This window comes from Lasioglossum baleicum, unplaced genomic scaffold (genome assembly GCF_051020765.1).
Source record: "Lasioglossum baleicum unplaced genomic scaffold, iyLasBale1 scaffold2141, whole genome shotgun sequence".
Lineage (NCBI taxonomy): Eukaryota > Metazoa > Arthropoda > Insecta > Hymenoptera > Halictidae > Lasioglossum > Lasioglossum baleicum.
Window position 1 is genome coordinate 12,528 of NW_027471200.1, and position 15,594 is coordinate 28,121.

Sequence of the window (15,594 nt, forward strand, 5' to 3'; positions counted from 1 at the left end):
CGCGTGTCTAGACGTATACTCAATCCATTTTAATATGAACAAAAATTTGTATAGATATTTTTGTTTCATTTTATGGCATTAACAATAAAATAGTCGTATAATGACTAAAATTAAATATACTTTCGATGCAGAATTGTTCATAATCACCTAAATCTTATCGTAAGCGATTAAAAATGTTCCTTTACCGTTATTAATTTCTTTCACCGAAGTAACAAGTGCAACTTGTCACGAGCTTCCTATGCTAAATAACCCTGCATTTTTCCGAGTGCTTTGAAAAATATCTTATCCTTTAATTATTTAAATCATTATCGGTACATTAAAAAGTATACGTATAGAAATAAAGATAAGTATACATGTAATTACACCGTATTATGTCGTTATCTTTCTATACGACGTTTACCTAGAGAAACGAAAATAAATACTCCTATAGTGTATTTATGCGTGCATATATTTGTATTTCGATTATCATCGATTAACGCTAATATAAAATAGCTGGACAAGCGTCATAAAGCATCGGATACAATTTTTATAATTCTAACGTTAAATCGTTGGAAATATTCGGAAATCTGACGTCAGAAGATGGTGGTGGTTATGACATAACACTTTAAACTTCAAATGTTTTTTTTCACTCGTACACAACCCGAAAACAACGTTACGGAAGACATATGTTCACGTGTCATTGCTACTTAAGCTTTAACTCCAGAACAGCAGTTTCCAATCGTTTTTTATACGTATACCGATGCGTGATCGAGTCACGTACCGATTCTTAGGTAATATCTATTCATCATAGTATAACCCACTGTTCGTATAAAAATTTGATAAAATTTAATTCAGCTCGCGTACCATCCGAGAATATTTTACGTACCACCAACGGCACTCGAGACCACAGATTAGGAGCCATAGTTTTAAACCACGGTCACGTGTTTACGAGTCGACCTGCATATCAGTATTCCTTAGATTATATAATAATGAAATTTGAAATAATTCCTGAAATATCGTGATATCTTCGTCAAACGTCATAGAAATATCGTCAGGACGTGTCAAATATTTTTCAAACGTACATAAGGACTAAAAAAGGTAAACTTGAAACACTAGGATAGGACCAAGACCTGTGAATCGGATAAAACGATAACCAGTTTGTGTCTTAAATACGTCTTTCATCGCGAACACTTTAATTTTATCGATATTTATATTATATTTATAACGATCGTGTAACAGACCAAGAAAAGCAATTTTTTTTACCTTTTTTTCTTTCTTATTTAACACTAGATTTACGGGACCCGTTAATTTGACAGATGGGTTGCGTCATTTATACCATATTAACAGATTTAATTAACTTATATTAAGTCTGTTAATATTGCGATTGTTTTCAAATTAAACCCATCGTTTGTTTTTTAAAGAAAACGTGTGGTTTTCTTTACCCTAAATCAAACGGGTATCCGTTGAAATAGGTATACAAAAAATCCCCGTAAACCTAGTGTTAAAACGATACTGTCGCATCTGAAGAATGCATTGTAAAAATTTTTTATGAAAATTCTTGATCGTTATCGCGAATTATCTGTAGTTCCGAGCTACCATAGCGATCGACTTGTAACGAAGACTCGTAGGGCACAATTTATGATCTACTCGTATATTTTTCACTCTTTCTGGCTATCTTGTCGATGATACGAAGACTCTTATGACTCTTTCGATGATTCGGAATTTGTTTAGTATAGCAGACTTGGCATATTCTGCAGTATAGTATATTCGATGTTGCACACTCGCGCAGAATCGTATTCGCTGAAACCGGTGTGCTGCATATCTGAAAAAATAATCACCCGATTAAATTAATTCGTAACATACATATGCGTAATCAAGTTCGTGAACCTACTCGATGATTAATATTAGTTGCTTAAACTATGTTTATCGTTTATACTATATGCATAAGACGCAATTTAACGCAAAGATCATGTTTCTCCTTCGCTCGCAAAAAATAAAACTTTGTTTTTGTTCCAAATCGAAAAAAGAAAATTGCCAGACTGCACGACAGTCGACACCGTTGACTGGGAGATTCATGTGGAACGAGATTAATAAATTTTATAAAAATCGATAAAATCTAAAGAAAAGAAAAAAGATATACGTAACTTGAAATATTAAAGTATATGTACAGAAAGAATCGAAAAGTTTCGACAAGGCTTTATACCATGAAAAAATTGTCAAAGATCGCACTTTTTCTTTCGATACATCTACGTCCTAACTCAAAATTACCTAACGAAATTCCCGCTAGTGATCTCTTATGATAATTATCTCAGCCAGCCAATTACATCTGTACCACACTTCGTGTTTTCTTGAAAACTCTTCTCAATCAACGGATAGTTGGAATCTTTCTCGAGAGAATCTTTCTTTCTTTCTTTATCTCTAGCGTATACGCCGTTAATTGTAATTGAATATAGAATATATAATGAAATACATCGATAATAGTTGATGTAGATGTAAAAAGTAAGTGATGTTTGTTAGAAAGGATGAGTAAGACGAGTGTGTATGGAACATCAATATGAACGAATTAGGTTGTTTCGAAAAACGAGTATGCGTGTAACGAATTAAGCGTTTGGACTGTATATACTTATGTAACGTATAAAATAAGAGCAAATGAGAGAGTATTTTGCAAGGTCAGTTGCAATTCGGATAACATCGAGAGTGGACGTGTGAACGAGAATCCTAGAAAAGAGTAAACGTAATTAGATATTTCTTCCACGTTTTTACGATGTTCGTTTATAGAGTTAAATAAATATTTATTATATTCGTATAAATATACTGTCCATTAGTAACGATATCACCGAACGAATGACGTTGCAACTACTGATATTTTAAAAATTTTAAAAGAAGATTTATACAAACGTCTCGCGCATTTGAACGAAGCTGCTTTTTAAAGATTTTCGAAGATAAAAGCAGAACGACTTTGTCTTCGCGAATTCAAGCATTCATTATCGATGCTTCTTTTTGGGAACGCATCGTCCTTAAAGACATTCCCGCTAAAAAGACGTTATAGCTCTTAACCACTACTCTTGTCCATTGGAATTGACACCTGCAGACTACTTTCTGTTTCCCAAGTTGAAATCTCACTCGAACAGGCGTCATTTTCATTCCATCAAAGACATCAAGACCGATATAACTAGTGAAATAAACAACGTTCAAGCAACTGTGAGTTCCACACGAGGATCAGAGGCTTTACGATCGTTCTGTTCGGTGCGTAGCTTTAGAAGAAAATTACGTGGAAGGTTAAAGAGGAATCAAGTTTCCTTCGGAGTTTAATCTTTTATTTACAATATCCTGAAAATTCATAGACGCATTACGTATCGTGTATCAACTTTATTCCAAAATATATCGTTTTATTGTAGATTATCGCAGCAAAGGTGTAGCAAAGGTCACTGAAAATACGAAAATACTAATCGATATAATTAATCGAGTTTCAAAATTTCTCAGTCTCGTTCTATTTACATTTTAGGATTCGATTAGCAATAGTAGTTGCCGTGTTCGTCAGTTTTCTTCTTTTAGCTTAAAAAGTTATATTATTACTGTTGCTTGAAAAACTATATCGCGAAGAGGACAACTGCGGAAAAGTTGTTCGCAGCGTTAAAAAAAAAAAAAAATTAATTCACGCGTTGGAAATAAAAATTCTAAACAAAAATGCAGATTAGGAAAACACGTTTAAAGCAATGAAGTATGCAAAAGAAGTATTACCTGGCTATGTTAGAAGGAAACTCTCATCGAACTAGAAAGTTTCGATTTTAACGAGTTTATGTATACGTAAAGCATAATTTATGGGCGGGAAATCTTTTTAAGCAAGCCGAATAGACTGTCAAAGATTCAGTACTTTTTCATCTTCCAATTATAATCTTTTTTCGAAACTTTCCTCGCGATAGGCTATTGAAACGCTAAGAATTAAACATTTCTCGTATAAAAAGTTTCGTCGTATCTTCTACTGTCATAAAGTTATATCAAAGAAGAAACAAAAAAAAGCACCGAGAATTCAATTGTCAATTTCATCTGCTTAAAGTGATATTACGAAAACGAAAAAAAAAAGAATTTTTGCACGTATGATCTGTTACGATATACGTATATACTCTTAGAACTTCATAGAAATTAAAAAATTCAAGTCAGAATCTTCGTAATAGCATCTCGTTGTAGTATTTTTATCACTCTTTACATTCGAGGAGATCGTGAGATGATAATTTATTGGAAATTTCTTCGTGGAACAATGAGTGTGGAATAACGAGATGCTGAAATCGGACAGAATACCGTTGTTCCCGCTCGAACGTTAAAATGGAGGAATCGAAGCGAGACACGTGAAACTGGGCAATAGAAAAATTTCGAAGGGTTTTTCGAAGGAACAAGACTCTCGTCGAGTCTCTCGTGTATCGTTGAAAACAGCCGGTAAAAATGATCGAACCTTAGCTGGAATTTCAGTTCAACTTTATCCGTTCCATTCACCGGATTATCATAACATCATCCGACTATCATTTATTCCGACCTTTACCCAATTTTTTTTAACGGCGAGCAATCGAATACGCTATAAAATGTATAGTACGACGCTACAAGAGAAATACTTAAAAAATCGTAATACCGCGAAAGAGAAAAATTTAAGTAAAGCTGAGAATCTCTTACGCGAGATTTTAAAAATTCTGGAAAAATCGTAATTTCGGAAAAGACGGAAAGTATTGTAATTTTTACATCGCAATCGCAATTTTACGTTCACAATTAGGAGAAAAGAGTTGAAACTGATTTTTTGGAATTAACTTGGAAATTTTTATTTAACCTTTGATATAGGTATAGAAAATTTTTTATATTGGTATAGAAAACATGCAATTAAGATGTTTCTTTTCTATCTTTAGAGGTGAAAAATCGTTTAAAGTTTTATTCTTATTGTTAGCGTAATCTGCATCGGCGCAAATAGATTAATTAGGAGGCATTTTTCGCATTGAATAATTAAATATCAACGATAAACTTTCACCGTACAGAGCGATGAAGTTTAGTTTCTTTTTCGATTTGACATATACGTATAGTATCGAGATACTACGAATCGCGTTTGTAACTTTATCTTTTTCTTTTTGTTAAGGAAATTATTATGAAAATTATGATATATGAAAGAATTCACGTTTCAGATAGTATAAAACTTACGTGACGACGTAATTCGTAATTTCTAATTACTATCAATAAAATCATTACTATCAATGCCTCGATATTTAATTAATTGAAATTAAAATAACTTATTCTTACTAATATCCGGACATCGCGTTATTCGACATACAATTCCTGTTTTTCGTTATTTATCATTTTATCGCTGTATTGTTTGTCTTCTAACGTAATTAAATATCAACCATAAAGAAAAACATAAATTTGATTTGTTTATTTCGAATAGTTTTCTTACGCTAGAATTTTCTGAAATAAAAAATTCAATTATGTCAAAGTTTAAATATTCAAAAAATATTCGAAAAACTTAAGGCTTCATAAATTTAAGTTGAAATAATTAAAATGATAATTTTGTATAAAGTTTTTCCGCCAAAGTACTGGATTAAACTAAATTCTTGCTTCGATTATTTTGAGCTTGATATTAAGATTAATATATTAAAATATGTTTTTCATTAACAATACGCTGTGTGTTTTATTTTTATTTTACATAAATTTATCATTTTTCTGTATTATGCATTTTATCTCCCCTTTTTCCATCAATTTTTTGCATAAGACTGATTATAAAACTGGGTTAGAGTTATTATCTTGGTTCGATAATTTAAATTTGCAATGTATCCGAATATTTCGACAGATTATGCCAAAATATGAATGTATTTTCTTCTTCTGGCTTGTTTCTCAGTAGCGTGTTACGCTGCTAATAATACAGTAGACTTCTTGGGTAGCTGTATACAATATTAAATAGTATCTTTAATTAATTAATTAATTAAATAGTATCGCGTATAATATTACGATACGCGTGTAAATACCAAAAGTTGTCTAATTTGTTAATTCCATAGGTATATATTCCGATTATATTATAAAAAATTTCGTAGATCCACGTATTTACATATTCGATATTTATAGACATTTTTACCTTCGTTAAAATTGAGAGTCAACTACTCGACGATAAAAGTTGTACAATTTGCAATTTTATCAAACATAAGTTAAACAACGTGCCGTTCAATTTGAATTTCTCGCGAATCTTTGATTCGAAATGTCGCGTATCCGATTTTTGTTTTTTCGTCGTTGTTAATATATTGAAACGGTATTAGATCGGTAGGAAGGGACTTATTGAAATAATTAAAAGACGCTTTAAAACTACTAACTACTACTAACTACGTTCGTAATTGATACACAAGTTAGCCCAAGATTTAACCTTTCCTAATATTTCTCTACCAATATGCAAAAGTGCAACGAAATATCAATTAGTCGATATTAATGTCTATAAAAGAGGGGTGTAAAAGAGAGGTATAAAAAACGGGCAGAATTTGATTTACCTCTTTGTTTAATTAGAACATTCGTTGATGCGAGTGGTGGTCAGGTTTATTACCATAACGACGACGGAAAGTTCCGTTAACGGTGGAACTTTTTGTGGAGAATATTCTCGTTTATCAGCAGCTTTCAGGACTGTACTTGGCTTAGAGTTTCACACTGTGTGACCGTTGCAGGGTAAGGGCAACTCCGAAGAGAGAGTAGAAGTGCTCATGGTACAGGCACACTGGCGTAAACGTGTCCAACCTAGTATAAATAGGTTTGCTTCTTGCTAGCCTTAGTTAAACAAAGTTCCACCGAGCAGGAAGCAAGCATCGGCAAGGCGAGGTTTGGAAGGAGAGAGCGTTACCAATCCCGCAGCTTCTCTTAACACTGCTATTGCTGCCTCCGCTGCTGTTGCTGCTGTTGCTGCTGTCGCCGCTTCTACCATTGAAATGGGCAAACGCAAAAACTACCGGCTTCGTCAGAGCTTCGGACTAGTACCTTCGATATATACCGAGTGTCGTTATTTCATTCTGAATTCTGCCTTGCCGATACCTCGCCGTCGATTCTCCGTCATGGAAGGAATATCCCGTTCAAATCGTCCCATCCAACTTATTATCAACCATTATGTATCGCACCATCGTCGATATAACGTAAAATTCTATTTGGCGTTTCATTTTGTTTTCACGGTCGAATGAAAAGTTTACAATATCATTTCTATGTATCTTAGACTTTTCAATGGTCATGTTCTCGCTAAAATTTGGAAAATGTTAAAGCATGGTTCGCTGTATAATTTTTACCTTTTCCCGTTCAAATGCTAGTAGAGAACTGAAATTGAGAAACAAAACAAAATGCGCAACCCCGATTCAAATTTGAAAATAAACTTAAATGAGGAATATATAGCACGAGATTACAGATGCTCGTCTACTATGCACGTATACTAAAGCTATCGATCAGTAATGCGTACATAAAGATGCTGTGCACAAACGATAATAATCGAAGGCATACGATGAAGACGAATAGGTATATGTATGTAATTACGTTGTTATTTGAACGGAAGTCTGCGTGCTTTCGGTAATTGCAAAAATAAAATATCCGAAACTGGTCATTTTCACTCGTTTGATAGTTCTAGTGTTCACCATGTTCCAGTTATCAAGCTTCATAATAAAAATGTCACTGTCAAGCAAACGAATAATAATATCATTTGTTACGCTCTGTTAGCACGGAAGAATTTAATAAACGAGCCGATACAAGTTACTTACAAATTTATGTTTACTTATACATATTATATTCAGAATGTTATACGTAATAGCAAAGAGTTTATAGCGTAATGCTATCCACGGATTAAAAGTTATTTTTAAAAGGCTGTTTTAAACGATTTAATAGAAAACGTTACTACACGCCATTAATTAACTTTCATATATGTTATAATTTGATATAAATATTATTATATTATTATAATGTAATATCGACGTAATTCTATTAGTTTAGGAAATGTTTTATTTCAACTATAACGGAACAGCGGTGCAATATTTATCTTCTTAAGGCCATTTTTACATATTCTTTCAGACGACGTGTCGTATTAGCTATTCCATATCGTATTTTAAAGGGAGATAAAACATGTTTTAACGCTAGCGCGTTATAGCTATCATAAAACTATTAAAATAAAAGTAAACTATTATATATCTACTTGTAACAACTCGAGACAATAAAACATGACAATAAAAAATCATGGTAAACTTATCAGAGAACGTTCGAAACACTGTTATCTCTTATTCGCACGTCATCTCTGAAACTATAATAAAAACCCGTTTTCTAATTTGATCGAGAAACATGGCATTAAAGTTCAGCACTCTCGATAAGAGTTTTTTCTCTCTTTTAATCTAAGAAACATTTTCTTGCTAACATTCTCCGCAACTTTGCCAACATCGATGATCCACAAGATATCGATGCGAGAAAAATGTACTTCGAATACTCTCGTATTAATTTCTAACTCGTTAGTTCATTGGAAAAATATACGAAATCGGTAAATCAGAACAAAAATTATCAGAAAACGATCTCACTTAAAACCTATAATATTTCCTTAACCCCTTTACGTATTTCTATCTTCTATTCTAATATTGTGTAATATGGAGCAAAAGTGAATTCTCGTATGGTACGAGTCATATAGTATTTCATATAATATTTCTATATTCGGTGTAAATAGAAATTGAATAATTAAAAATATAAATATAAATAGTGGAGTGGAAATTAGCGGGACTAAAGTTAGGAGGGACACGAAATTGAAAAGAAGAGAAAAGAAGAGAAATACGCGTATAGAGCGATGACTTGGTGGAAAAATAGAGCGTGGAGAGAAAATGATCCCTGGCAATGAAACATTGACCGGTGACCGGCACTCTAGTCGCAGTGGCGCCGCACCGTGGGGGTCATCGGAACATCCACCGTGTCGAGATTATCCAGAACCTTTAATTGAAATAACTACTAGTATTTATCTAACTTTCCATATTATCCTTGTTACTATAATCGTTCGAAGAATAACGAATATTATACGCAACTACACAATTATATTATTTCTGACATGTTCGCTTATTGCGATATTCGCGATATATTATAAGAAAGACCTCGTTTTAATACCATTAGTAAGTTACATCCAATTGCTCCTGTTCTTGACGTGTTAAGCTTTTGACAGACAGACAGTAATGTACAGAGTATATATGCATGACAATGATGTAAAGATTTTTCAAAAAAAAATCCTCAAACTATTTATGAATTCGGTTATACTTTAGCTATTGAAGATTATAAATCGCTTAATTTCGCGTTTCAACCTTATTTCCTAAGCATTTGTTCAAAATCAAGCGTACAGATGATTACTTCTTACAATGGAACCAGAGTTAACTTAGCGTAACTATTTGCTTAATAAGAAATAAAATTAAAAAGATATCGGTAACAGGAGATTATCGAAATATCTAAGATTTACTTTTACCGTCGTTATTTATCACGTTAATAATTGATTTTTGTAATAAATTATTAATTTAATTGACAAATTTACGAACAAATCGAAATTATCGAAAATTACTTTGAGAATAACTATTGTACAAATTTTATCTTTTTAATGAAAACATCCACTCTTTCGTTATCTTCTTTTTATTTAAGTATATGCAATAATAATGAAATAAAAATATGAATGATATAATTTCGGAAAAGATAACTTTCTCGCATAATTAGAAAAATGTAAAAAAATTCTAAATAACTAAAGTTGATTTTGCAAAGGAAAAGTTCTTTATTATAATTAATTTCTCATGTAACTTAATGACCTCAGTCTCACAGCCAAATCTATGAAATCGGAAAACGAGTATTTAGGATTTCGTTTTCGTTTTGGTAATATTTTATATATCTAGGTATCTAGATATATTTTATGTGTGTAGTAAAATGTACACGCAATTTCTTCATTTTCTCTGTCAATAGACATTCGTAACGAATAAAGGTTCTGAAAAAAGTGCACGATGTTACGGTGTTCGATGGTTGTAGAAAGAATACACGCAACGGAGTGAATTTATACTCGATAGGATCCCAAATAAGGTTTTAACAATTTTATTTGCTCGTAATGATACATTTCTCTGATGGAAAATTACATAAAGAGCTATTGCAAATCGTCGCTATTACAAACGAAAATAATATTCAGTAGCGAGGATCTTTAAAATACGAGTAACCATAATCGATTGCAACACAAATTTTATGATTCCTCGTTATAGTACGTTATTTACCATTAGACCGTTGTTAACATTAGATTTGTTTTATATTTCCTTACAATATAGGAATTAACGAATTTATACTTTCGTGTAAAAATGTAAAAATATCCGAAAGAAAGTAAACATCGCGTTAACAGTATCATGGGCTATATATAATAATTAATATATAATTAATATAATAAGTAATAATTAAACTAATAAATAGAGAGAATGGTACAAAAATATTTATAGTTTCTTTAAAAGAATGGAAAAGAAAGAAACTTAATTAAAGAATTGGTATTTTGACCTCTCCTGTTACGTTTATATTTTTTTCTAATATAAAAACGCAATTGGACGCTGTAATTTAAAAGCTCGTTTCATAATCATAGATGTGGTATATTTGAGATTACTGTATTGCATCGATCATGCACAAGTTCCTTTAACCCTTTGCAGTCGTATGCCGAGTGTGACTCGACATCACGAAATTATTTCAAGACATATCATACACTTGACACTTACAAGGTACAATGATAGTGTAAATAAAACTAATATTTCATTGGATTTGTTTCTTACTTTATTTATTGTTGGTAAAACAATTGAAATATAATTCGAATTAAAAAGATTTTTACTTAACATCACGTATCGATGTAACAATTACGTATTAATAAATTAATAAGAATCATCGACTCGTTAAGAAAGTTTAAAATTTCAATTAATCCTAAAAATATCATTTTATCTATTCCACAAAGAAAAGCGAGGTCTGACGAAGATAAAAAGAAATAAGAAGAGCAATTAAAGTTTTGGTATGTAACTATCAAATTATTAAACAGCAATACGCATAGAGTGGTTATAAGAGATATAACGGATAAGACATAAATACCACGGGATAATGTAAAGAAGTATGGTAAAGTGAAAAATAAGAAAGCCAAGTAGAAATCGACGAGCTGTTGAAACTAGAAATCGATCGAAAGAAAGATCGAAGCATAAGATATAAAGTACAAAGAAAAATGAAGAAATTAAAATTTCGAATTAATAGTAATTTAATGGCGCATATGCATGGTATAAAAAGTAAGACACGTCTAACAGAAGAGTGACGCACATTGCAATTCGATGTACCGATAATACGAGAATTGACTCTACATTAAATTATTCGTTATAGAAGGAAAATGTGATCGTAATCTGTAGCGAGTGAAATACTAGGAAATTGTATTCAGGAAATTTAAGCTTTCACTATATTCATCTCGCAGTTGAATCTCGTAAACCTACGTTTGGCCGATAATCAATTTCTACAAAGTTTCATATGCATCTAACACGAATAACGAAATAGAAGAATATAAAAATTCGAACTGAACTCGGTATTTCGATCGGTATAAGGGTTGAAAATTATAAATATTTTACGGGTAAGTTTCAGGAATAAAATTGTTTTATCGAAATTATCTCTATATAGAATTGTTCGTACTGGACAGAAACGATACATACTAACGAATACTATAACTTACATAACCAAGAGAAATACGCGAGGATGAAATTTAAGATAACGCAAGCTCGCGTTTATTCGCGTTGTGCATTATAACGCGTTTAAACTATTTGTCTCTTTACTAATAACTTTACCAACTTTTGTTTTTCTTTTTTTTTTGTCAAAATTTATATTTAGACTGTTTTATGCTGCCGAGGGTAGGGATCGGTAAAGTGAAGGATCAGATTTAAAATTCGCAGGAATAATACGAGGGTTGTTGAAATTGTAAATTCTCGAAACTCGCTAACGTAATAATTTGCGAGACTAAATTATTAACGAAAGCTTCCACGTTTTCTTTCGAATCGTTTGATTCGCGTATCGACGTTATGCTCCGCTACTAAAGCAATAAGAGAACTATAACGAATTCATGGCTTGCAATTTTTCGGGCGATAATCTTGTTTTTAAGAAATTGTTTGGAAAAATTATAGTTTTATCGAAGATATCGAATATTGCCTGGTGCATCGACTGGCGTAAGAAATCGAGCCAACTATAGTCCTACGACTGGTCGACCTCGTTCCTCGTAAACAGATTTATTCCCGTAATCAGAATGAAAGTCGTAAACGATACCAATAGAGTTTAAAAATCATGTGTCTAAATCTTTCCCGGAAAGAAGAAAAGAATAAAGAAAAAGATGAAACAAACGGAGAATTTTAACGTAAAATCAAGACTCGATTACGAAGTACCTATACTTCTTAATCACGTTGTTTGACCAAAATGAGAGGAAAATATTGGATAAACGGAAACTTGTAATCCTACTATCAGATTATGTAGGAAAAATATGAAATACCTAGCGGACATTCTTTACCGACACCTTGTCATGTTTTGGTATTAATCATTTTTATCGATTCGATAAACGAAAAAATAGAAAAATAAGCGTAAATATTCATCTACTTTTACAGGTTATTAGAAGAATAATAGATACGTAATAGATACGTATTATCATGTGCCGACAAGTACATGAGCTATTAGATAAAGCTGAGAAACTTCTTTCGACATTCAACGATTCGCAACATCCTTCGTAGAGTAACTAATATTTCCATGCATATAAACAAAAGCAAAATGATGAAGAGAATACAACGATCTGTATGGAATTCTTGATAATCGTTTGAAATACTCTTGATTGTGCTTGGAAAACCGAACAATGTCTTATAGAAAATACAAATTTTTATCCGCTAGTATTCGTTATTATTCGCTATTATTCACCACTGATTACTCTAGTAGTCGAGATCAAATTTTGGGAAGGTGAATGAATGGTGAAGCAGGTCGCAAAGAAGGAAAAAAGAACGACGTTGCTCTCGTTTTATCCTATGATATTTGTCTCCTTGCGTAAGAAAATCTACGTAACATTTCCTTTCAAAATGTTCTGTTTCAAAATTCACCGCCTTGTCATAAAAATCCACGTATTTCGAACGTATCGTATCGATTTTAATACATTTCCTACGCATTCGATTGGACAAGGGCCTTAACCTATTCGCGTACTATCTTCCTCGCTGTGCTATCTGTCCAACGCCGCGACACGGAATGCCAGAACCGAGTACTCGTATACTCTGGAAGATTTACCCGATTTAATCGAGCAGAGGAGGTTTTCGATAAAGAATATCAGGATTAACTACGTCAAAAATTGCGTGCCACTCACAGGCCAGTGGCAGAGAAGAGCAGATGAGAACAGCGGGGAGCAGCGGCGAGCAGAGGAGAGTGGAGCAGCGGTAGCAATGGGGGATAACAGCAGCAGCAGCAGCAGCAGCAGCAGCTAGAAACGACGAGGAGGAGAGGTTGAAACTGTGATGCCCGCAAAAAGCACGGCAGACAGCGCCGATCGTTTTTGCTCGGCGTCAGCAGCGTTCCTACCGCCGCGGCCGCGTCGTACTTCGTCGTGGTACATCGCTCCTTCTTCCCGCCCCCCTCCCCCCTCCCTTTCGCTCCTCCTCGCTTCTCTCTCTCTCCTTCGATTTTCTATTTCCCTAATTCCCTCTCGCTCTTTCTCTACCCACGTTCTGCTTTCGCCCCGACAACTATCATGCTGTAAAGTGTAAATGGATAAAATTACTTCCACCGTTTACGCGTCCAGAAAACTAGATTACGCTAACGAGGAATACCGGTATCAACGATAAGATGCGCGTTAAGATCCAGGTCTGCTCGATTTGTCGTCGAAATCGGCAAAATTTCCTACCACATCGCTGCAACGTGTTTAATTACACGTGCAAACGTGACTTATTGTCGAGAACGTTGAGAAATAAGAAATAAAGCGCAACGATAATTATTGACATAACTTGTTCGTTCGACCAAATCGATCTATTTATTAGACATCGAAGGTATCCGTTGTGCGTTATTTTTATACTTAGCCCATACTGCTAACCCCTACGATGCTTTCGAAATCTTAACAGGGTAAATACAAGGAAAACGTGAGATAATACAACCGGGAACGAGATAATCTTTGGCGCAAAGTTAAATCGAAAGGGGAGAATAAGCGAAAAAGTTTGTTCCGTGTAACATCTGTTTATCGAGAAAATCGATTTCAAATCCTAGAATCGATTCGATGTTCCGTTATAAATAATTACGATCGAAATAATTTTGCGAATCCTTATACGCTCACGAATACCGTCTCGCGATACTTTATCTGCTATTTAAATCAACGTTGTAATATAATATTATAATAACGATGATTGTAACTAAATATATTTTTGCAAATATATCGTTTTAATCATTCTTTCTCATATAATTACGAATTATCTTAATTATCGCTATTTCATATAACGTTTATTATAAGCTTGTTAATCCGTTCAAGATGAAAAGTATTTTATCCGGTATCGTTGGAATAATTTCGAAACTCCGTTCGAATGATTCCACTACTGAACAAACGACGCGTAAACAACATAAATATAATATGTCATTTTGCTTTTTCCTTATTATTTAATTAGCAACCTGAAGAGAAATTTTCTGTATTTCAGCAAGCAAGCTGTATTCGATGGAAAGAAAGCTATTAGAGGAGGCATTCCATTTGTTTTCGTAAGTATGCGAGATCACTCGAAAATGCTAATAAACGCGAAACGTATAGCCTGCATAATCTTTGAAATTTCGAAATAACACATCAAATCTACGATTCGATCTAACGATCTATACGAAATATTAATATTCTATTTTACCTCGACTCGATTTAGCACAATTTGGAGCATGGACATTCGGGCCACCTCATGGTTTGCCAGAATTGTTCGTTGGAATGTAGAAAAGTCTCCTGAACGATTGTCTAGTGGCGACGTCGAGGCAATCTTCTCTATTATGGACAGCGAGTTTACTCGATCAATGTGGAATTACCCGTTTAAATTAACGTATAGACTAATTCTTCGCGAGAAGGAATTACATTTTAACATCGGTGTATACAATCCTAGTAAAGATCATACGTTTAGTTTTAATTTGTTATTGCACACATACTTTAAAGTGCCAGATGTTAGGAGATGCCAAATTACTGGCCTTCATGGATGCACCTTTATCGACAAGGTATAATCGTTATATTTATTAAACAATTCCTGTACTTCTCCATTACCGAATCAATCCTTCCTTGTAAATATTTACCAAGTAAAATTCATCGAGTTCGTCGAATTCATCAAATTCATCAAATTTACAGACAAGAGACAACCAAATTTTTCAAGAGGGTCGCGACGTAGTGACTGTTTGCGAATGGACAGACAGAATTTATCAGAATACGCAACCGGAACACATCATTACTAATGTCGTGTCGGGTAGGAAAATGCGAGTACAAAAGTACAATTTTCCCGACACGGTGGTTTGGAATCCATGGCAAGAGAAGGCTCGCGATATACCGGATTTTGGGGATGACGAATTTCCGAACATGATATGCGTGGAAAGTGGACATGTTAGCAGCCCTGTCAT

The 15,594-nt window shown here is 33.5% G+C and overlaps 1 protein-coding gene across 1 annotated transcript; it reads left to right on the top strand.

Moving 5' to 3' along the window:
- Positions 1-13,739: 13,739 nt before the first annotated feature.
- On the top strand, positions 13,740-15,589 carry LOC143221283 (uncharacterized; the record flags this gene model as incomplete). The annotated part of the gene is given in 5 exon segments (XM_076446759.1): positions 13,740-13,804; positions 14,625-14,755; positions 14,865-14,897; positions 14,900-15,201; positions 15,329-15,589. Coding segments are annotated over 5 exon segments (792 nt in total), but the record flags the coding sequence as incomplete, so codon positions are not given.
- Between the last annotated feature and the right edge of the window lie 5 nt (positions 15,590-15,594).